At 34.7% G+C, this 25,319-nt stretch overlaps 1 protein-coding gene across 2 annotated transcripts; it reads right to left on the bottom strand.

Moving 5' to 3' along the window:
- Positions 1-274: 274 nt before the first annotated feature.
- On the bottom strand, positions 275-25,319 carry LOC129264681 (N-acetylgalactosaminyltransferase 7-like). 2 transcript variants are annotated; one of them, XM_064102321.1, is made up of 12 exons: positions 25,054-25,319; positions 23,807-23,850; positions 13,452-14,059; positions 11,691-11,995; positions 10,393-10,559; positions 9,546-9,759; positions 6,825-6,998; positions 5,838-5,955; positions 5,175-5,297; positions 3,971-4,189; positions 3,154-3,408; positions 275-1,753 (listed from the first exon to the last, which is right to left on the bottom strand). In XM_064102321.1, the coding sequence occupies exons 3-12, from the start codon at positions 13,746-13,748 to the stop codon at positions 1,616-1,618; spliced, it is 2,010 nt and encodes a 669-aa protein (XP_063958391.1). In that variant the 5' UTR covers positions 13,749-14,059; positions 23,807-23,850; positions 25,054-25,319; the 3' UTR covers positions 275-1,615. The 2 variants fall into 2 exon arrangements, with proteins under 2 accessions (XP_063958391.1, XP_063958390.1); XM_064102320.1 differs by lacking the exons at positions 23,807-23,850; positions 25,054-25,319 and adding an exon at positions 21,219-22,074.

The following is a 25,319-nucleotide window of genomic DNA, read 5'->3' as shown; positions in this document are numbered from 1 at the left end:
GAGTGAATGTGACTTTTTTACTTTATTTTTTCTTCAAAGATGTATATTTATTAAATTAATGCATGTTCATATCATATAAATCTGAAAATATGTAAACAAAAATTGTAAGTAGAAAATAAATTACAGAAAGGGAGAGAGACAGTAAGATCATTATTCAAAGGAGATGTGAGAGAGAGAGAGAGAGGGGGGGGGGGGGAAATATAGCATGAGACGGGGAAAGAAGGGGTGAGTGAGAATTGCAGTAGTTAATAATTAACCAAAGTAAGCAAAATGCTTTTGATACAAAAGCAGCAATGATTTTATTTCATGATATACATTAATACAGCGTTGATGAAAGTATAGTTCTATGAAATCTTTAAAGATACACTGATTTTGATAAGAAGAGGTTTTCCATTAATTAAAGACGTTGAAATGTGACCTGCTGCTACATACAGATCAGCTGATACCTAACATATTTTAACAGAGCGTGTATATAGAGAAGGGTAATGAATTTATACAGGCTGGCCCACTCACTTGGAGATGAGGTAAACTGCTATAGTAATTGTAATTACAGAAGGAAGAATATTGAGGTAACTTACTGTTGTACATATAAGAGAAATCGTATATATTCACTAATCATAGACAAAATGGTTTCACTTCACTACTTGTGATATCCAAATTAATTTGCTTGCGAAGCAGGGGCCTCGTCACAAGTAACCCTTCCGGATTCCCAGTTGTGAGTCACAACTGGGAATCCGGAAGGGTTGACCACCATTTTGCCAGTTGTTAAACTAGTCAAAGGAATGTCTGCCTTCAAATCTACACGATTTTTTATATCTTGTTTGTGTGTGTATCATGCGAGAGTTGAATCAATATTGTTAGAGATACAATTGTTACAAGTCAGGTAGATGTTTTAACTTGTCAAACCACATTTCTTTCGAATTTTAAAAGTGCACGACAAGATTTTCAAGATTACCGATTGTGATATATAAAATAAAACTCCCCTCATGGTTCTGTCAAAAATGCTGCTTCAGTAGTCAAGCAATTAATTAAATAATAGTATCACTAAAAAAGAAAACATTAACATTTACATGAAAATAAGGAATGTTACTGAAACCCATTTTTCATATATTTTCTGTACATTGGCAAGATTTTTGTAATCCTTTTCGTTCTATAGGTAACATGTTTATTTAAAATTACAACAAACGTTAATCTAACAAAGAGTATACAAATTCAAAGAAACATATAAATACGTTTTGTTAATTACATTCTATTTACAATTAGAGCAACATGATAATTACATTTTGAAAGAACATTCTAAAACGTATAAAGGCCGCAAATTAGCTATAATTTTTCACAACAAAAATGATACCATAACAGTAACTACACTTTCCTAAGATTTGAAAATTTTCAATCATAATCCAATGTAGGCCTAATCCAAACTTTGGAGACAAAATTTTAGTATGATATATTTGAAAAAATGAGAATGAGTGACGGAGAAACAACACCATAATCTTTTGTCGTCTTCTCAACGGACAAAAGCAAAATATAATGGATTTCTCTGATTGTTTTAACACAATACAATATAATAATAAAAAAATTAAAACACGTAATTAAAAAATCATAACAGCTGTAATCATCGAATTTCCTCTCTGTAAAATTTGAATTGTTGTGATGTTTGACCATGTTGACAAGGTGAAACAAAGACTTCGTTTGTTTCTTGATTGTGATCCAGACACCTTCTCCGTCTCTCCAAATGTATGATTTGTCGATCCTGTGTAAAAAAAAATGACAAAAAGAGGTAAGCAATATTATAAACAAAAAACATCTGATCCTTGGAATGGAAGTGGTAGATGAGAAAAATTATATAAAACTATAGGTTAATAAAAAGTAAGTAAAGAGCCTGGTTTCTATTCTTCCGCAGTGATAATGAAAATCTCAGTTCATTACATTAATATTTATGACAAACTACATCCTTGAAATAACAAGTATTACCTCTAAATCAATAACTAATTTAACTAATAATAAAACTAATACTTTAAGAAAATAGGGACACCGCAAAAATGTATCAAATTTAATGGAGATGTTATGATGTACAACAGTAAAATGTCTTGGGATCATGACTGATCAACAATTATCTTGGTCAAACCAAATTGATAAAAGGGTGTACGCCAGCTCAGTTAGGTATGTTAAAAAGGGTCACCCATATGTTGACCAAAATACCCTTACTTATGTTCAATTCCAATCACACCTTGATCATTGCTGTGAAATCTGAGGATTGCGTTTCAATATGTATGCACACTGAATGTATAACCAAACTTCAAAAAAGAGCGGCTAGATTAATCCTAAAATGTGATTTTTATACCCGTCAAAAAAAATATTTCATGAACTCAAAGGGCTCCCCTTCAACGATCGCGTTACTTATTTTAAACGTATTTTTATGTATAGATGTATCAATGGTCTGTCATCGAGCTCTTGCAAGTGACTCTTAATGTTTCAACACTATAAATATGCTTCAGATTCATTGATCACCCCAAAAGCTCATACCGAAATTTTCAAACACTCTTGTTTACTCAAGAATTTTACTTTGGAATAGCTTGCCAATGCATTTAACATAAAACAATAAAAATCTTTATCACTGTTTTGAACAAAAAAACTGATAGCTCATCTTTTAAAATTGTAAGCATTATTATTGCCTTTTAAATAAAATTCAACCTTTATTTGCTTCATTTATTTTATGTATCACTTGTATTGCTTTATATGTAATTTTGTTCAGTCACTATACTTTGTATTGTCTTAAAAGATGCGGTAACTTGCTTGTTTTCTGTTATGATATGTGTTTGAAATGTTATTTATATCAATTTCCGTATTTTTGCATAATTATGTATTTAGACATTTTATGTATTCCAGGACCCCACAGGAGACCAGTTTATTGCTGAGTGCAGGGTACCCTGGTTGAATATATTGGAAATAAATAGATAGATAAATAAATAAATAAATAAATAAATAAATAAATAAATAAATAAATAAATAAATAAATAAATAAATAAATAAATAAATAAATAAATAAATAAATAAATAAATAAATAAATAAATAAATAAATAAATAAATAAATAAATAAATAAATAAATACATAAATACATAAATAAATAATAAATAAATAACATTCTTACCGAATCGTAGTCCCACATTGTGACTTCTGATGTGAAAGACTTCTCTGCAGTACATTTTGTGAAGACAAGCTTCTCTCTGGCCGGTCTTGCATATAAACAGAATCCATCCTCGGCTACTAACTGTCCCTTGGTGTTGATTCGGAAGAGCTGGTTACCACCCATTCCATGGCAACCTTCCATACCCATAGAAGCATGGGCGGGGTCATTCTGCTCCCCATTGGTATCCAAGCAGAGCTCAGAGTCAACAGATCGTATCTTGGATCAAAAGAGAATTATAAACTTGCTGATATTTCTTTTAAATGAGCTTATGAACAGGTTAATGAACTGTCTGTGCCAGCTGTCGCCCTCATTACCAAACTTTTATCTCTTTTTCATGATAGTTCAATGTTTGAAATTTTGACTATACTATATTTCAAGGAATATTTTCAATATGAAAACGAAGTATATATCTCAATATGTTATTATTTATACCCAGCGAGCTAATAGAACTTTCGATTAATAGAGAATGCACTGATACGTTAAATATTTTATAAACAAAATAATGATTTATCTTAAAATACTTATATATTGCCCATCTTGCATGATATTACAACCTTCCTACTCCACCTTAAAGGAAATGAATATTTTTGGGTGGTCCCTTTGTTGTCGACAACGAGATCTTAATGAATGCACAAAATAATACAGAAGAAAAATTCCATACACCTAATTGTCTTTTTTATCACATACTGCATGTGATATATACATTTTAATCTTGAGAAAAGACGGTTTGAATTTGACATTTCGAATATCCAAGAAACGAGCTTAATAAAGAGCATACCTCTCCCCAAACTTTATTCTTAGCTGGTGGTGGATATTCTTGTAAGGTGTCGAAAGCAATTTCTTCCATGAACCATTTGAATGACTTGGGACAGTTCTGTCTTCTGAAGTCAACTTGTTTGGTGATGTTACCACAAGGTTTGCCTTCAAGCAAGGGTTTGGTGGCATAGAATGACTGTTTGTATTCATCAAGCCAAACTTCAACTACACGCATGTAATTCTGTAAATTAAAGAATTTGTAAGTTTGTGAAGAAATTATGATTTTTTTTCTATAAACCATGACAGAAGAGGGAAATAATTGTAATGAATTAGTGACAGGAAATGGGAGGAGATAAGAAGATATAGGGAGAAATTCAAATAGAAATAGGGAAGACAGAGATCTAAAAATTATACAATATAATGATTTCACAAAATATAACACTTAAATTATATTTTTAGGGGCCGGACTGGGACCGGGGCTGGGGCACGCCCCACCAGTTTGCCTGATTAGTCATTCATGGTAAGTAATGTTAGGAATATCAGGCTTGAAAATTAAAACAAAAGTTTATAAATATGTGGCAAACCAAGGTAACTACTTGGGCAAACTATCGAACGTTTGAAGAAAAAAAAATCACGAAGAATTAACTGCCGCAATTGAAAAGACCTGTCACCAAACTTAATAGCAAGTGAAGAGAAAATGTGACAGGCGCCCTCATGCTATATCACATCACCATCTCTGGGAACACAGAAGTGCCGGTGGTACAGTCATTCATCAACTTGAATCTAAATCTAAAAGTTGAGAGTTCAAATCCTATCATCGCTCGAAATAAAAATATATTTTTGCCATCATCCACTCAATGAAAACCAATATAACCTGAAACTGATGTGAGGGCCACACCAGGAAGATATAAAATGATGAAAATCTTGTATCTAACATTCTTAATTGAAGGGATTTCAGTATAATATATCAAACGGCTACTAACTTGTGGTAGTTATGTGACCAGCCGAACTCTGAATGTAATTTGAATCCTAACATTCATTTCTAAGTCCCCAATTTTTGAAATATTACATTACATATGTATTATAGAATCTTAACTGTTTTAAAATTGAATACACTTGGTTATTAACCACAATGAGATCTGGATTTCATTTATAATCAAATAAAATAAAAACCAAAGGCAAAGTGTATCAAATCATATTTGAAATACTAAGTTGGTTCATCTTACCAAGTCTACTACTGATACACCCTCTACACCCGATGGTGGATAGCTATAAGGAACTTGCTTCCGATAAACATGACCTACTCTAGAACAGGGTACAAACTTCAAAGAACCACCGCACATCCAAATCTAAATTTGGAACAAAACAAAATAATGCAAGATAAGATTAATGCAAAGATAATAACAACGGACGTTCCACAATCAGCAACATATCAAACCATAAACAAAATATGACAACGATCACAAAGTGTGAATGTTCATTGAATCTGTCACCTCGCGATTTACTTCTTGGGTCATTTAAAAAAACAGGTTTCTTAAAGGTTTCCACTTCATATGATCAGATGATGTACGAATTAAAATAGAGATTTCACGGTATACTTTATTATAATTATCTTTCTTGGGAATCTGCTTTTCACTCAAACTCGATGTTTCGGCAAATATCTTCTCGACGTGTTCAGGGAAAAAGGGATTTGGTATACGATCAGTGTCTTGAAAGTTGAAACCCTTTTTTACATTCAGACACGATTATAATTGGACTTCGTAATTCTTTGATTAACAATTTGAACATGGGAATTTACATTGCCATAAAATAAAATAAAAAGTAATCACAGAAATAATAGTTCAAGGCTATATTTTTTATGATGAGCATAAGACTAAATCGATTCTTACTTTGAATGAAATTTCAAAATTTTCTCCTCCCCAGATTTGTAATCCTGGATCGTATCCTCCAAGTTCAAAGAAATACGATCTATCAAGAGCTAGCAGTCCTCCTGCCATGACGGGAGAGCTGAAACAATATTAAAAATAAAAAAAACCAAGGTCAAACCATTTTACTGCCCCATGGAAAGCGACCACTAGACTTGTAGTAGAGCAACATGAATCTCACTGCCCCAAAATTGAACAAAGATGAACAAACCATATAGGAATGTTCATATTCGACTCCCAGATTCGACTCTGATGGTCATTCGTAAACCCCGACAGAGTTCCAAGGCTCCTAGAGCAAGTTCGTAAACAGAGGCAAAATCTAAAAAATCTTTGCAGTTGTCTTGTGGTATTTAAGTCAGTGTCCATTGGTTCATTTATCGCAAACTACACTTCGTCCTGGTATGGGCACAGTCATGAACTCAAAGGAAAAAGAGTCGCAATATAAAATGCTAAGAAATGTATAAAGTGCCAAGAAGGATCTATAACATTGAGGGTCGCATCCACGTCCTCTTTTATACGTTCTTTTAATCTTCATTGAAGAGACAAATATTTTTATGATAGGGAAAGTGTCTATTATTGTTCCCTGTTCATGCTATAATTCAAGTATATAGCTTGTTCTTTGGACATATTCTAAAAATCAATCTCAAAGATCCTCACTATGAATTTCGATGAGCTGTATTTCATTCACGACATGAAAGATGCCGCAAATAATTTCAACGTTTATGATGCTCCCGAAGATCTTTAACTTATTGTTTGTAATCATGTTAAAAACTCTCCCTATAATTATAGCTGCGAAAATATATGCATATAGACGGGAAAAGTCTAAAAAAATAACATTTGGATAGCAGATATCTTGCAAAACTTTCGTCATAGATCTTTTGGGTATTCTTGCTAGTCGGAATAGAAAATCAATGTATATATATATTCAATCCATGATAATTTTATGCTCACGGGTAGGGTTGGCTTTTGTGTTTCAATCCGAGCCTGTTCCAGTAAGGTCTAACAGGGATTCTTTTATACCAGAAATCCCAGTCAAAGGCACCTCTACAGAGCCCATCACCCTGTGATGTGTAGGCGAAGGTATCAGCGCTGATTGCGTCGACGGTAGGACATACTATCGTGGATCTACACAAGGAAAGAATAATATTAATAACTATGATTATACTTGCTTATACAATTATAGCTCCTAACATTATCAGAAGTCTCTAAGCGCTCAACAGTAACGGTTTAATGTTACATAATTACCGTACCAGGCTTTGGCATGCAGAGCAGCTGTTACGCGATCTGCGTTTCAAGAAATGAATTCCTGCATGCCAGGTGCCAGGTAACCATTTGCCTCACCTGGGTTGAGTGAAGCACACTGTGGATCAATTAGTTGCTGAGAAAAATTATGCCATGGCTGGGATTCGAACCCACCGAGACGACCCTCTGTTTCAAAGTCAGGAGACTAATCCGCTGGGCCACAACGCTCAACAATGGCTTTATCTGCTAATATATTTACCTTTGAGTTATAATCTAGGTTTCTGATTGATCAGAATGATGCTTCAGTCTCATCAACGAAACAACTCTAAATCGACTGATGACATTATATACATTCGAAATAATGTATACCTTTGATTGGTCTTAGCCCCTTTTTTGTTGATGTGACATAGTACAATCGGTCTCATATTCTGCTGATAGCCGATCAGAAACAAAGGCATTTTAAAGAAAACATTTACATTTCAAAAATCAATTAGCAATAATATCAAAACCATTGTCTAGCTGCGACCTCCTAACGAGTCACTTTTACAGTGAAATTCAGAATGACGTAAAGTTTTATTTACTTCCCAAATATAATTTCAATAATACCAAATTCATCATTAATTTTACAGTGAAATTCAGAATGACGTAAAGTTTTATTTACTTCCCAAATATAACTTCAATAATACCAAATTCATCATAAATGCATAATAAACGAAGCAAATACTGACATTGAAAAACTACCTCTGTGCATAACACTTTTAATGAGAAATTCGTGTGGGCGACAGTTTTAACCATTTGCCCTTCCCCTCAAAGCAGTATTATGTGTTCATCAGGTTCATGAATATTTTAGTGATAAAAGCTGCAGACTCTAGAGAAAATCAGAATAACATGGGCCTCAAAGTAAAGGATTTTCACATCTTGCATCAAACAACCCTACATAGTAAATGAATCACTATCTTCAAACTCGTGCTGAACTCTTTATATTCAGGTGCCACAAGTAAGGATAAATTGGGCATCATTCTCAGTCAATGGATTAAAAATAGCTATAAATAGAAATCGACATTAACAGTAAGACAGAGCCCGGCTGTTAAACAAGGCTCATGTCTATAGGCCGATGTAGGTCAGAATTATTTTCTTCTGTAAAAGAAATCAAGTAACCACTTGCTTGAGGTAATACAGTGAATGGGTTATTATCGAGTACAATGCAAATATAAGGTTAAAGGGGAAATTCACCCCGACAAAAATTCTATTGTAAAAATAGCAGAAAAAATGATAAATAATATTGGCAAAGGTTTGAGGAAAATCCATCAAAGAATAAAGAAGTTATTAGACTTCTGATTTTTTATTTGCGACCTCATATGATGCGAGCAGCATTCCTACATATCGTATGGTAAAAAATATCAATGAAATATCATTTTCTCAGTAAATTTTAAATGAGTTCTATTGTACATTCAGTTACAATTAACAAATCATTTCACATCCGTTTCTTAAAAGAAAGCAAATATAAGTCATCACGAACTATTCAAAAATTTAAATTTATGCATTTTGTTTTACATAACATATATGGGGCAGCTGCTCGTTTATGACGTCACATATCCAAAAGTTAAAGTTCTTATAACTTTCTGAATCTTTAATGGATTTTCCTCAAACCTTCACCCGGGCCTTCACCAATATTTTTTATCATTGATTGCTATTTTTACAAAAACATTTTCTTCAGGGTGAACTTCCGTTTAAAGGACAAGTCCACCCCAACAAAAAGATGATTTGAACAAAAGGAGAAAATCCAAACATAACACTGAAAATTTCATCAAAATCGGATGTAAAATAAGAAAGTTGTGACGTTTTAAAATTTTACTTAATTTCACAAAACAGTTGTATGCACATCCTGATCGGTAAGCAAATAAGGGGACTGATGACGTCACCCACTCACTATTTCTTTTGTATTTCATTGTATGAAATATGAAATATCTTAATTTTTTCCTTATTGTCATGTGAAACAAAGATTTATTCCTCCCTGAATATGTAGAATTAGCATTGTTTTGACATTTAGTGGTTTATTCAAGTTGACCATTATTGTCAAAACTGAAAAAAATGAAATATTATATAATTTAAACAGTAAAAAAAAGAAATAGTGAGTGATGGACATCATAGACTCTCTCATTTGCATATCAGTGAGTTGCATATAACTGTTTTGTGAAAAATAGGCCAAACTTTAAAATGTCATAACTTTCTTATTTTACATCCGATTTTGATAAAATTTTCAGGGTTATGCTTGTTTGATTTTTCTATATTGATTCAAATTAACATTTTTCTGGGGTGGACTTGACCTTAAATGGCGTTTGAAAAACGAAACGAAAAGGATTGATCTCATAATCTGCAGGCGGAGCAAACGAAAATGGAACAACAATTTTAATTTCTTCCTCTTCTCACCTATCTAATGCAATTTCTGTCAACAAGGGAGGGAGCCAGTTTGGTCCACATTCACAATGGGCATCAAGGAATGTTAGGACCTGTCCTATCGCTCTCCTAGCCCCAAAAGTCCGGGACCTGATCAGACCTTCTCGTTTCTTGTTCCGGACAATGCGGACCTTTCCAGAGAACCTCGGGTCGCGAATATATTCCTCTAGTTTCCCTTTGAGGTGGACTGAAATATAAGTGAAAGATAAGCGTGTGGCATTGGTGAATTAAATATCCATCTACATGAAACAAACATTTTTTAACTTTAAAGCATTGGCGTATCATGTAGAGAAGCCCCCATCCCCGCCCCCATTTCCTTCGTCTAAAAAAGAGACAGAAGAATATAAATATAAATTACCTTGTGACGATTTCATCAGTTTTTAATAGAAGAGTGATAACAGGATTTAGTCAAACATGATGTAAGAACAAGATTATAGTGATATACATGCAGGTACCAACTATTATAAGCTTGTGTGAAATATCTTTAATCTCATGTTTTGTTTTCATTAACACTTTTCCGCTTTCCTGTAATAAAATTAATCCAGGGTAATGTAAAATAGCGATCTGATCATTTATTAGAGCTCGACTTCCTTTTGGATACAACACGTTGCCACATTTATAACAAAACAATTTTCAGCAATATTACTGGACAATCTATTTTCTATTATTTTCTGCTAGAACTGGGTCACACTTTAGGCGATTTTGTTTGCTTTGGTAGTCATGCTATCATTTTTCAAACCTTCTCTGACAACCTATATCCGTTTTATGACCATCAAGTCTGCAACATTTTTATCTTGAGTATTGCATAATCTATTGGTACCTTTTTCGCTGTAATCATCAACCAGGAGTACCTCTGCCAACAGTTCATCAGGGGTAGTATTAAAGATGCTATGAATGGTTCTAACCAAAGTTGACCAACCCTCGTTATGAAAGACAATTACCACACTTGTATTGGGCAAGTTTGTCGGATAATGCCAGTGCTTACATCTGGAAAGGTATACATAAATAACGGGAAAGGTAACGTTTAAGTAACAGAAATGGATGTTATGCAATGAAATTACTCGGGAACTCCTCTTCCGAGGGTCCACCATAATTGTTGGATAATTTGATAAGTGTTCCATGTTAATTCCCGAAATGATCTCAAAGGAAGCAGGTACTTTCAATACACAACCTAAAATGAAGGAGGAGTAACTAAATTCGACTTTCAACAGTATGTTCTACAGGATTTGCATATAGACAACTGGAAAGACATCATACCACAACAACAACGGCGTCATTACATAACAAATGAAGAAAAAAAAGCCATTTAAACAATGTCAGAATGACCCTCTTTCAAATTTTAAGTGCTTATTTTCAATAAAAAATAATAAAGATTATATAAAAAAATATTAAGTTCTCCTCTTTAGCTTATACACTAAAATATAAAGTGTAAACAAAGTCCATCTGTGTAAAGGGGCATACTGTGTGCTAACATTATTTTCCCCCTGTGTGAACGTATCCTAGACAAATGCTCACTCATTAGATTCATGCGATGTGATAAAACTCAAAGAATCATTCTCCCTCAAGACAAATTAATGAATTAATCAGTGTCAGGAGTTGGGGTTATATTGTCACATTTTATCGGCATGTCATTAAAGTCTGCATTCTTTATGAAATATGAACCTATTTGGAATGATGAAGCGTAAGTCATTAATGACATAATGCTCTCCGCATTGAAGAGATTTTGTAGTTTCGATGTCAGATTATGTTAGGCATACAATACATGCATGCCATTAACTTGTATTTATTTAACGCGATCATCTGGCTGGCATAATGAAATCTGCTAGCGTTCTGATAAACAACTATCTTGATTTACTTTACAATCAATAATTCTCATGAAAATTGGTGTACACGAAACAAGATAATTTTATAAAGATGTTTATTCAATGATCTCCAAAATATCGTGATAACATATACTGCTATGATGTAAGTCTAGAAATAGACATGGAGATGCGTATTTCAGTCGAATTCATTTTTTTTGTTGGGGGGGGGGCTGCAAAGAGAACACAAAGTGTGAGGTTGAATTATCCGATAGAGTGTTTAATAACCTCATCGAATACCTTCTTCTATGTTACTTACTCTTTATCTCTGAGATCTGGTACGACTCGATCCAATGATACCCGATCACTGACCACCATATTGAATCCATATTCTTCAAAAGCCTTATCATAAAGATGCTTTTCGTTATGATCAAGAAGCACCCCCAATCCATACTCTCCGGGTCCGGTTCGATATGGCTGGCGAGGGGGCTCAAAGTTCCCAGCAGTCTCCTTGAGTACCGGAGGATTAATGTCACGTGACCTTTGGATGGGCTCTGATTGGTCAGAAGTTCGGTGACGTGTTTGTTGGTTAGTATTGAGGCGACGATTATTACCCTGAATGTCCTAGGGAAGAATCCGAGCATATTGATCAATTCAAAACATTATAATTGTAATTTTTTCGCACTAGTAATGATAATGCATCAAGCGTATGTAAAATAAACCAATGCTGCTATCAAACGTGTTTCCGAAATAAACATTTTGAGAAGATGTTATTGTATTGTAATGTGTGTATCTCATTGAAGTTACCATTAGTGTTCCTCAATTCAGAAAATATTTACTTAATATAAAGAGAACGCACAATCTATATGAAATTCAGGGAAGCACTATTCTCGTCATGGAGCTATTACATAGCTCCATGATTTTCGTGTTACACAGAATGTGAGCACTTCACAAAGCTGGTTGTAAATTACATGTATTACGATGTTATTCACATTTTTTTTTCTATTACGGTGTACTAAATTCAGTATGTCGAAAGTAGTTGGTGTTGCAAAGTAACGTATGAATGCATTTCCAATTATCTCAATCAAATTGTATGGAGAAATACCTCGACTTGCCATGATAGATTAAGGATGACTTTTATTGACCTGGACAGCTGCAATACCACAATAAAATTTTATGATAGAGCATACAATTATGTTCCTAATCCACACTGGAAATTCAACTTCAATGTACACCCAACTTCACATACTCTACACTATGAGGATGGACATAGGTCCATGGTATAAGGGTAATGAGCACAAAATATATATATACAGTATATATTTAGAGAGCTAAAGTTTTGCACACAGTGCATGATTGAATTGCGCGAGCGGGCGAAGCGAGCGCGTGATGAGATAATCAATGTTATTTTACTATTTTAATTTGTACACTAGTGGGAAGAATGTGGTACAATGAATATGGTACTTTGACTTGAATATCTAATGATACTATAGTGCAAGTCAGTCTCTGTGAAACTATAAGGGTCGTGAAAGACCTATCGGATGTTTTCATATCAAGTTTGGTGTTAAAAGGTTTAAGACCGGAAGCCTTGACCTTGTATCGGGTCAATTGCTGTTTTCCTTTATAACGTTAATGGCCCGTGGACTTTGGCCAATGTCTTTACCTATCGTATATGATATTGTAGGAATCATAAACACGATGTCACGATCAAGTGACTATGGTATTATAATAATACCCAATAATTCAATGGCATTTCACAATGTGTAGAAAATTGTAGCGCTGCACTTCCGCATATATCAGTTGTATATATAATTATCATCAAGATTTCAGATTGAAAATAGTGGCCGCAATTCGAGAGTATAACGGAAATAGAAATAAAACAGGTGTAGAAGATATATGAATGAGGCTATCAGGGAAGGTATGGGGGAAGGGAGGGAACAATAAAAAAAGATGAGGACAGAATTGGGGAGCAAAAAAAATAAAGGAGAAGGGAAGTATGATATTGTCCTGGAAGTCATGACGTCATCATGATATCAGGACGTCAAAGACAGTCGAATAGAAATGCGTTTATTTACTACACCTTGCTTTTCCCCATTTTGATGATACTTCCTCCTATCTGTTCAGCAATGGGTGCCTCCATCGCCCCTTCTCTCGTCTTATCATCACCGTCCCTCATCACCCAAGCATTCATCGGTCCCTGTCCATGCTCTCCAATCGCAACTGACGATGAAGACGACGACGATGTCGAACCTGAATTCAGTGAGATGAGTATGGGCGCGAAACCGACCACCAGGATGATGACCAGTCCGATTTTCAGACCATGCCTTGACCTTGACGTGGTGGACATCCTACCACTTCCAAACATCGACGTCGCCATGCTCAGTGCTCCAAACTAAAACCTCCGTCGATGAGTTCCAAGTTATCTGGCAGTAAATCTAACACTCGATACGATTATTATTCCTCGATATTTTGGTTGAGAATGATGGATCATCATGGCACCACAGTGAATAATCAATTATTAAAGCTTTGATATACGAGCCGACGGTCAATAATGTGAACTTTCAGATAATTCACGTGTCCAGCATGAAGATAATTATTCCGTGGTTTGTTTGATGCCAATCATCTGATCATTAGTGGTTTAGAAGCGTGCAGACTCTTATTCCACAGGTGTCATGTGTGTGGGTATGCCTGCATATATCGAAAGATAACAATCTGCCATCAGAAATATATCACAATCGTATAGAGCGCTCGTCAGAAGTGTACATTACATCGATCATTATACATGTTTTATCACAATGTGTAATATGATAGAATATAGACTAACAAAAGACCAACCAAATATATTTACAAAGCACTTCAGGAATAAATGCAATATTTTACTAAGTCCACAAACAGAAATATAAAGCATATCGTGCATCATATACGTCTCTCCATGCAAATATTAAGTTCATTAATCGTTTCGTTATTTTTTTTTTTAATCTAATGTTATTGTATTAGTTCAAACTAGAGTAAGATATTGTTAGAGATAAGAATACAAAGGGAAAAGGTATCGTTATTCATCGAGGTGTTAATGAGAGTTATGTTTTTAATATAATTTCTTCGGGCATCTCATTATGTAAAAAAATAAAATATGATTACATAAAATTATATCGCTTTGTTTAACCCGTGCAAAATGGCATACGTTGCAAGAGGTCACTTTAATAGCCATATTATGGGAGGGAATGGGAAGTACAAACTATCATTATAGTGTGGTTAATTTACAATCTCCCCCTAATAAAAGAAAACAGACAAACAATAAAAATATATTAAGAAAGCGTTGCTATATTTAAACATCTTTTTAACCAATTGGATCTATCCTTAAAGTTGTTTATTCGTTGTCTTTCATTTATTGAGAAGTCATTAGTTGATTGTTGTTTGATATTGTTTTCAGACTTCATTAATATTTGGCCTAATGATCACCCATGATATAAAAAAGGTTTTACCCACGATTTTACCCTACCAAGGAACGCCGTGTGAAAAGATCGAACAATATTTTCACGAGAGAATAGAGGGTTTTTGCTTATTGATTACGAAAATAAAAGCAAACATCAATAATTCATTAAGGAATCTTTGTCTCTCATCCTCGACCTACTTTCCCCTCTATCGGCAGGGAATAGCTATGTGAATTTAAAGGTATTGTTTAACTTTGTGAGCAGCCGATTTAAAGAATTATCAAACCAAGATGAAACATGTATACAAGTGCATGTATTAGAACTAATAAACCCTGAAAACAACCATTATTGAGAATGAAAAGCTAAAACTACAAGGCAAACCCCGATTTTGTAAATAGGCGTCTTATAGATGCCTAAATAGTACACATAAGTGTATGGGATGAAATTAAGATGGTGTTTTCGGTCACTTCATATTTCAATTTTTGAAGCACTAAATAATTATTTTCGAACGCAATTTTTTCTGGGCTTCATTTTTGTAACATATCACAGACACAGGTGACAAGTGTGACCTTCTAGCTCATATTTTTTAAAAGTCAAACCAATGTTAACCAATCACTTTAATTACCCATTTTTTCTCGAGATTCAATCTATCTACCCCATCTCAGTAAAATACTAAGGGCAATTTCACATTTTCGGGTAATACAGTTATTTCTATAATAAAGAACTTGTACTATCATAAGAGTTCAATAATGATTTTAACCAACTTATACCATCCCTCCCCCTCTCCCTCTCTCTCTCCCTCTCTCTCTCTCTCTCTCTCTCTATCCCCTCCCTCTCTGTATCCTTCTCTCCATACACCTATCCCCTTGTTAATTTCTTATATCAAAATGCACCAACACTCCAATTGCGTGAAAATTAATGTATTATTCAAGTCCCTTACGCGTAATACGACGAAATATTTCATCGCGATATTGCACGGTCGGCTTGCTTTCATGACAGTCGGCAAGCTAACACGGGTGTCATTTAGATGGAGGAGTGATCCCTAGGTGTTGTAGAAACAGAAAACTGTACTCTATAATATACAAAAAGAAGGTGGTGACGTCAGTGGCATAATGGGCCACAAAAATGAGGGCCAAGATATGGCGGATGGAGCAAAGGGTCTGGAAAGATGCGAGAGAGCCAAGTGTGCTCGCAAAAAAATTCAACTTATTTATACAAAAATCTAATTGTTTGATAGATTTTGACATAGTACTTAGAAAACAAGACTTCAGTCTATCCCTATATACTTCTCTTTCTTTTCCTCCTTTTATTTTTCTTGGTCTTGAAATTTTCTGGGGCCATGACCCCCAAGCCAGCTGCCACCCCCCCCCCCCCCCCATATCAGTACGCCAGTGGGTGACGTAGATTCCTCGTATATGGAGCATTTTAACAAGAGTTCATGAAAGCGCGGGGGGATAAAAAATAATAATAATGCAAAAAAAAAAAGAAGGAACGGAGAAGGTGGAGCAGCAGAATTTTTTCAGAGGTGGCAAAATAGACTTCTTGATGGTGTAGGTAAAGTTTTTAATACATGGAATCAAGAACGAATTTAGCGACGGGGCTTCGATAGACATGGTAGAGATAGGGAGTTAACGAAGTTCTTGCTTGGCAACATTTCAAAAAGCCCTATTTATTTTGGCCAAAGATGGGGGAAAAGGTGGTCGAGAACATTTTAATGTCAAATTGAATCGGAAATAAGAGCGAGAATTCATTTCGCAGCAAATATTTACAAACTACCATTGCGCTTTGAGAGTAATCTGATTTCATTTTGACTATTGACCGAGTTATACTCACTTGACTATGCCATGTATACCGTAAAAGGGAATGTTTGCCATAATCAACGGATAGGGATCTAAAGTTAGTAACAAGATTTCTTTCATGAAAGAAGAAACGGTTTGAGAACATTAATCACACAAATACGGAATGAAAGTGAAACTCTGCATGTATAATACAATCATAATTTTATAAATTGTATTTTTTATATAACAGTTTCGGTTAGTAAGAAAATTGATGGGAAATGAATTGAGTGATATATAGAGAACAGAGAGAGAGAGGGGGAGATGGGGGAGGTAAGGAGGTGAAAGGAGTGGGGAGGAGAGTGGCAGGGGTTGAGAAGAGGGAGACGGTATGCAGAAGTAAAGATGAAAGAAGGGATGGTACATGACAATACGTTGTTCAGGTGTGGTAATAAACATTATCTAGTCTTCCTGGCTTGGGGATCGAGGGGTGGAGAGAGAGGGGGGCAAGTGATATACGGGGCGTGGAATGGGGGGGGGGGGGGGCAAGGGGTTTGTAGGGGCAGTATGAACGAAGTAAGGCAAAAAAATACAACAATTAAAAGTTCAGACGTAAGCATGGTAAGCATCTTATAGAGAAGGGGCGGGATGGGGGCAATGGCAGAGGGGCAGGAGAGGCGGGGACCGGGGCAAGGGCGTGGTTCGAGTGAGAGAAGGGGGCATCAGATAAGAAAAGAAACATATGACTGTGTGAACATGGGTATAGGAATTAGTCGTTCATTATGCATGCAGTTTAGGTTTCTGAGGAATCGTCTATCTTAAGAGCCCCTTTGTGGCTTTTTGACATCAAGAAAAGGAGACAACAGAACCCTTACATGAATATCTATTGAGGAGGTACTTAGAAGGTATCTGATCCTGATTATCACTTCTCATTCTCTTATAATAGCAACTCATATATACATTACGATAAATTCATTTTAACAGAACAAGAACTGGAAAGGGGTAACGGATATATATCTGACCAAAGTTAAATATCATAAATCATAACTGAATCCGATATAACGTTTGCAGTTTGATTTGATTTTAGATTTAAACTAATTAGTGCCGTATTCATAGGTTTTACCAATACATAAAAGGTACCAATAAAATAGGATGAGGTTAACAATAGAAACAAAACAAATCGAAAATAACTACACAATTGTAACTGTTGACATCGTTTGATTGTTCGGGGTTTTTCCCCCTAGTAAGAATAATAAAAGTTAAAAATTTAATCATAGTAGAAACGTGGGAGGGGCAACATAATTTGCGGAGGTCTCAAAAGAAAGGAGTAACGAACGATGCAATGTTTATTCTCACTCAACATTCACTTGGTGCATTGTGTGCTACTTGTCAAGATGCATCAAACTATTTTAAAATGGTAAAGTGAAAAACATATATGGAAGTATATGGTATGGTATGGTATGGTAACGTATATGGAAGGGGGTAGTGCATGATCAAGTACCCATGGTGCCATTTTTAATGGTCGCAAAAGCCAGAAGGCACAAGTGATATCAACCGAAGAAAAATAAAGTGTGCATGATGTCAAGTATCGTGCAATATTTTTACTTATTTTTTCTGCATTTATTATAATCAAATTTATTGTCCGGTGAACTTAAATTTTAAGTAATTCGCATACTTCCCAAGAGTGTTATGAAACGCTATACATGATTAAAAAAGAATCTCGAGGAGTGGGGTCTAGATTAGAATAGGTAAAATGTAAAGCATTATGCTGGCCAGCAAGTTAGCGAAGTGATCAAGCTAATATGGAGGCATTTCAAATGTTGCTATAAGAAGAAGAACTTGATGTATAAGGTAGATCTTATGTTGAAACTTTGCGATAGAAAGTCAGGTTTTGAAATCATAAGGGGTAACTGCCGAATCAACTGCCCCCATCCCCGCTGTGTACGACCATGAACATCACCGGCTTCATGTCAGCAGGTTAATATAAAACAGAACTGTTTCAGGACTCGGCTATCTTTCCTATAATACCCAATGACATGGTAATGATGTGAACGGAAAGAAACGTTGACATTGTTGGTGGTATGTCAGGAACTAGGACCTCGCCACAAACATCAAACGTCGCTAATTTGATCATTACTGACAAACATCCCTGACCAAGACAAGCGAAACAGTCGCTTTCATTCTAATCATTGAATGAATAGAAAGAGGGGCCGTAACCCGTACTCGAAGAAAATTTACGTAAATAACTAGCGACAATTATAATTCAAACAAAAGAAAAGTCTTATAACATTTACTTTATATTGTGTGACGGGAATTCGCTTACGCAGAATAATTTTATGAATGCCAGGGCGAATATGTACAGGATCCTACTCAAATTAATTAGGCTATGTACCTTTCCTGGGCATTTTGGGAAGAAATCCCACTTTTAAAATCACTAGAAGACTATATTCTTGTTCTTGTTATTTCTACAACGACATAGGCATAGGTCCTTTCTAGGAAAATTTGTCAAGTGACCCCATATAAATATGAATTCAAATTTTAGTGTTCCTATATCAGTTCTGTTGGACTGCCTGGCATGGTAACATCCGCTTTTATTAGGGGTATTTATCAAAACTAAAGATAGGCTTCAAGCAAATTGTTGAAAAGTGTGGCATTGTAATCATGGTAATCGTTTATAAGCCAACTGATAGAACTATATGGAAATAATACTAAAAGGGAGAGTTTCATGAAAGGGCTATTTCATCTGCGGATGGTACAGTTAGCTCCTCGCCCAATCAAAGTCAAGGAAAGATATCAGGGCTCCGTCTTACAAAGAGTTACGATTGATCCAATCAATCATATCTATGGAAATCCATCAGTGTCATAATTTTTCTACAGGAAATTTGCAAAATGTCCTTTGTAAACAAAGGAGAACACACCAAATTGTCAAGAAATCAATGAATTTATGGATATACATTCATATCTAGAATTTTTTTAACAAACATGCATTTTATATGTTGACTTTGCTGGCTTTCCATAGTTGCGATTGATGGATCAATCGCAACTCTTTGTAAGATGGGCCCCAGATTTGACAACTGTCAGACCACAAAATATATATTAATGAAACGCTCTCCAAAAAGTGGCGTAATATGGCAAATTTCTGAGGGTGCGAAGATAAAAGCACTTCTGAAAATTTACGAGCTTGTTGAAAATGTTCGAATTTTTAATTGAGGAATTGATTATGTTTAAAAAATCCTCATGTACAATAAGAAAAAAATAAGTGACAAGTCAGAAAGCTTAATTTGGAATATAAAACAAATTGTATCGCAAGTACATTACATAATTATGATCGTATATCAACCAAGGCCAATGGTAAGTGATACTTTTCATGGTTATAGAGCATCAGTATAAGGTACATAATAACCCCTGTATACGAGATCGCCCGATTTTGAACCTGTTACCCATTATGACCTTAAATTACAAGATCTAAAGTAAAGAGACAAACTTGCGAGATGAAATGTGTTTCTCATCTAGTTATTCTCACTAGGATTCCCACATGAATACCCGGGAAATCTTACGTGATGACATCTTGTTTGGCAGACGATATCGTCAAGTTTACACTCTTGCAAGATATCAGCGCGGGAGATCGCTTATTACATGTATTAGCTATATGGTTTATATACCCCGTATGAATCTATTAAGTGGTTGAGCTAGGGGATTTATTATTCAGGTATACTGAAACGAATCTAAAAAAATGAAAAAACATTGCAAAAACCTACATTTAAAAAAAAAACATTAATAATAACAAAAACGATCACAAAAGTTAATAGAGCATAGCATAGAAAATAATTTTGAATGCTTAAATTGATCCCTGCAATCCCTGTTTGCAGACGCCCCTATCTAGAGCAGAGAAATCGATTCAACAAATTGAATTATAATGTACAGCACTTCACAACATATTGCTGACTAGTTTAAATCGAATTAATGAGGTGCACCCTTACAGCATGATATTCATTTCTGTGACCCATTTCTACCTACGTTTGGAAATTAGTTTACAGCGAGTCTTATTTTTGCGTTCATGGGTATTCCATGTCGGTCTAATTTCATTTCGCAAAGGTATTAAGTTCATTATTGATATTCGGGGAGCTCTGATTGACCAGTTAAGACGCAGACATATCAATCTAGTACTACAAACAGTATGTTAATGGTCAAATATGAAATCACAAATTTTGTCAGACGACAATCACAATATGTTATAAGATTCCTATACTTTCTCATTGCTTTAAGCTCATCTTATATACAATCCTGACTAAACTATATATTTCAAGCACATCAAAATATGATTCAGAAAGATTATGGCATGAAAGCAATATATAAAGCAACTTTATCATGTTTATAGGCATGATAGGCGAGAATTTTAGAAGTAATCATAATGAAAGCCACAATGTACTTTAATTATAGTCGCAAAAATAATATGCATCTGCAGTTCAAACATGTCAAATACAACGTATGACAGGTACCATACTTATCCTGAATGATAATAAGAATCAAAATAGAAGATTATAATGAACAGTTTTAAGACCATTGTTTCTCAAATAGCTAATAGTGCCACAAACATATAGGTAAAATAGTTATCATAGTTGACATCGTTCAGAAACTTACCAATAATCTACTCAGACATAAAGGCATCGCCATCGAAGCATCCATGAGCGAGACATACATATACATACATTACAACCCCAAATCAACAAAACATGTTGCTTCTCCAGAGTTGACAAAAATCTAACTGCTATAAGTTATATACACCAACATGCATGATGCTACGCTGAACGTGCATGAGATTGAATCCTGTAACTGGATTTGGAAGTGGATCTTGACGACCTATGCTCCGAGTGTCGCGACCCTGTCTGCTCTGATCCTCAAGGTTATACATCAGCATCAACCAAACATGGGAGGTTTCAGGTCATGGGTAATTTCAGGTAGCAAAAGGATTTTGGCTTGGAATAGGAATAGAATAGCTATACCATCCAATATTTTATAGTGTTTTATCTCTGGTTTCATGGAACACGAGCATGTGCATGTTGTCTTGTAATTAGATAAATAAATATACATGATCATCAATTAATAAATAAAATGCTGTCCCATTTCAACGGCAATGAAAATGAGAGAGAGGGGGGCGGGGGCAGAGGGGCGGGGATCAAGCAAAATATGGAATACCTCCAATCCCGCCATCTTTTACCCTCCTATAATCCGCTTCCATTTCGACTTCCAACACTAATTTCAAAACTGACCATCAAGGAATATCCGACACACATTAATCATCACCAAAGTATACCATCTTGAACAACTTATGTTAAAGTTGCAGAACATTTCCCTTTAGGAAATACACGATGGCTGCTGAAGGCTACTATCATCCCAACACCATGTTTCTCTGGAGCTCAAAATAATGAATTCATTCTGACTGAGGTTGTACTATCCCATGCGAAACTAAATTGATGAGACTGATCACAATCAATGTGTGAAGTATGATTAATAACAGACCTATATACTAGTCAGCCGATATGCTCATAAAGTTGAGAGACCTTAGATGTTTGGCACATTATGCGTATTTGCCCGCGGTCAATATGCGTCTTTCAGAAAAAATCTTAAGAAAATATGTAGGCCTATATGATGACATGAAATAAAGCATAATTATATAAAGCAAAATCAATCATTTTACTTGAATGATACTAACTCTCTCGTAATTACATTGAATGTAGACCCTACATTACGCTATGGCTACAAACATTGATGGAAGTCGTCTATCTTTTTAATTCATATATTTAAGATGTTGGAAATTAATTAACGTTTATTAGAAAGACTGAATTAGAATACAGAAATTCATCAGCATCAAATGCGAAGGGATTGGACTAACAAGGGGGGAAAATTGACAAGCAATAATCAATACTCTTTGAAAATGAGGAATCGTAGAAACTAGATACGATATATAGGAATTGACAAGTATTTAACTTGGGAGAAGCATAAGATACATAACAAAAACAGATAAAAAAGTTAGGTGAAAAGGTAAAGAAGAATTTAAAAATGCAATAGGATGGGAGGAAAATGGAGAGAGAGAGCGAGGGGGTATACATTCACAAATAAAACAAAACAAACTGTTAACGGGCAGAATATTTAAGTGACAGGGGGTCCTCTATCCCCAGGGACCTTATAAAGCTGGTCGTCAGCTGGCAGTATAGTGGGAGTATACTGCTTCCCGAGATTACACCCTGATGTTTTACAAAGTCCCGATGGATATCAACAATTCATCGGAATGACAAGTTATTTAAAAATCTTGTGAAATGTGCCTTAGTACGTAGCTTTGTGATTCATTATTCATCAATTCTGATCAGAAGTCTTTTAGAAATTACACTAAAATGATTATGAGTAATATTGAAAAACTCTGATAACTTGTTTTATATAGATGATACGCCGAATAAAATATAGATCCATATTCACAACATTTCTAAAATCAATTGATAATTTCTATCCCTCCTTAAATAACTCCATGCCAGCAGGCGGTACGCCGATTGCCTGTACCTGATTATGTTCAAGTTAACGCCCTTCTGTCTCTCAGCAGGTGTAAGGTAGTTTGTATTTCCTAATTTTGTTAATAAGTATCATGGAATTAGGTCATTGCAGTCAAATAACAAATCCATCGCATGGCTTGCGGTCATTATCTCCATTAATAGGATTAACGAACTGTTTTCTTTCTTTACACTGTCTTTATATTCATAAGGTATAAGCCAATGCTCTGTAATGAAATTTTCAATGATTTATTAACGAATGAAATTAATTAACAAATGCGCATAGTGGGTTCTGACACACTTGGTAAATAAAATCAATTCCACTTCAGATTATTGATATCAATTATTATTATATGAATGAATGAGTCTTATTCAATCGGGTGATTTGATTTTTGTGTGCTTCCATCTATTTTTAAAGACAAGAAGTTTTGTCCATTTTTCTTCACCTCTCAACCATTTATAGTTAAATTAAAACAGAGTCATTTATTCACTGTCTCTAAGCCGACACGTCATCTATACGTTCACAAACAATTTATCAATCGTTCCACCAACATCAGCAAAAAAATATGGTGAACGTTCATGTGCACATGCAGCCCTGAACAAACTCCCAAATTCCCTGAAAACAATCGATTCAGTAAACAAATTCATAACAGCTCTTAAAACCTACTTATTTAAATTGTACTTTACCTTAACAAAGTGAACTCTGAACATTTCTTCCTCTCCTTTATTTTCTGAAGCACATAGAGACATAAGAGGTATGTGTTATGCGCTATACAAAAACTGACAAATATTATTATCATTATTAATATTTATAATTATGAATTACAATCTTATTGATATGCGGTTCTAAATATTGTGAAACTGTAAATTAATAAGATTATCCATACGAAAATTTATATAAAAATATCGGACAAAATCCAATGATGCAAAAGGAAGTCGATGCACAAAGCTTTGTTTCTAAACAAAACCTTTGAGCCTCGTTTTGCAATTCATACGCAAACAAAGAAAAAAAAAACATTCACCATAGTTATATCATTATTTCATAATAAAATCCATTAATACTTTATCTAATTAATGCTATACTCGATTTCCTTATGTTCACTATATCTTTTATCTAAAGATCAACATGGATAAAAAAACGTTTGTGAAAAACGGGAGAGAGGCCTAGTTGTGCACAGACTCATTCGATTTACCTCACGCTACATTTTGATCTTGTCATATAAAGAAACAAAATATATTTAAATTATTTTTTCAATGAAATTATATTCCACGGGAAATAAATCAGATAACACTTAAAAATATAAGAAAATATGTAAGTTTAAATTTGGTTTTGTATTTTCCTACAATCGTGTAACATATTTAATATAAATAAACTATACAGTGAGAGCAGAGTAAAATTATAATGAATAAATCTAAGAAATGAAAATACCACAATGCGATATACTTGTTTTCCTTATCAGGCTTATAAGCAAAGTAGAAATGCGAAGAACATTATGTGATCACCATGTACGATAAAAGTAATGGGATATTTTCTCTCATTTTATGAAGCATGCAGGCCTTTATTTAAACACTTCTTTGGGTTATTAGTCGCAATGTTAATAATTGTCATGACTGTATATGTAAGTATATCCAGCTGGCTTCCGGAGCGCGCCTATAGTTAAAAAAAAGAAGGAAAGGAGCAAGCCATATTGAAGTTGCGTTAACATGCAGATTCAATAATCAAAATGATAAGAGTTCTGATTTATGTTATATTTTATATTTTTCGTCTGTTTGATCATGTTGATGCACACAAGAAAATGATTTTAGCTTGACACTGTTTGAAAACATTCTCCGAGGGTATATGCATATAATCGGATGCTTACAGTAGGTTAATAGTTCACGCTATCAATACTCAGCATCATATCAACAAGGCGGGAAAACGTAAAAATACATACCTTCCTATTGGTCAACTAGTGAAAAGGAGCATGAAGTATATTCCGTATAAGTTTTGTTGTCAGTGAATCCGCCTGTATATAGCCTAGATGACAAACTATTTAGGTGAATGCGGCTGGAAAAGTTTTTAATGAGCTATGATGTAAGTAATTAACACAAAGGTGTCTGTTGGCTTTAGGCCGAATGCTCCGGATATAGACCTTTGGTTCTATTAGCAAACTATAGCCAGCCCTCCGTTTCCTTTCGAGTGTGAAACCTTGGCAGCTAT

This window comes from Lytechinus pictus, chromosome 7 (assembly GCF_037042905.1).
Source record: "Lytechinus pictus isolate F3 Inbred chromosome 7, Lp3.0, whole genome shotgun sequence".
Taxonomy (NCBI): Eukaryota; Metazoa; Echinodermata; class Echinoidea; order Temnopleuroida; family Toxopneustidae; genus Lytechinus; species Lytechinus pictus.
This window is presented reverse-complemented; position numbering and strand designations above follow the sequence as displayed.

Bases quoted from the DNA above. Each gene is read 5' to 3' on its own strand.
- LOC129264681 (XM_064102321.1), bottom strand. From the start codon at position 13,748: ATGGCGACGTCGATGTTTGGAAGTGGTAGGATGTCCACCACGTCAAGG. The intron at 9,760-10,392 runs GTACCAATAGAT...CTTATATTTCAG, and splicing joins TGATGATTACAGCGAAAAAG to TCCACCTCAAAGGGAAACTA. The intron at 5,298-5,837 runs GTAAGAATCGAT...TTCCAAATTTAG, and splicing joins ATTTTGAAATTTCATTCAAA to ATTTGGATGTGCGGTGGTTC.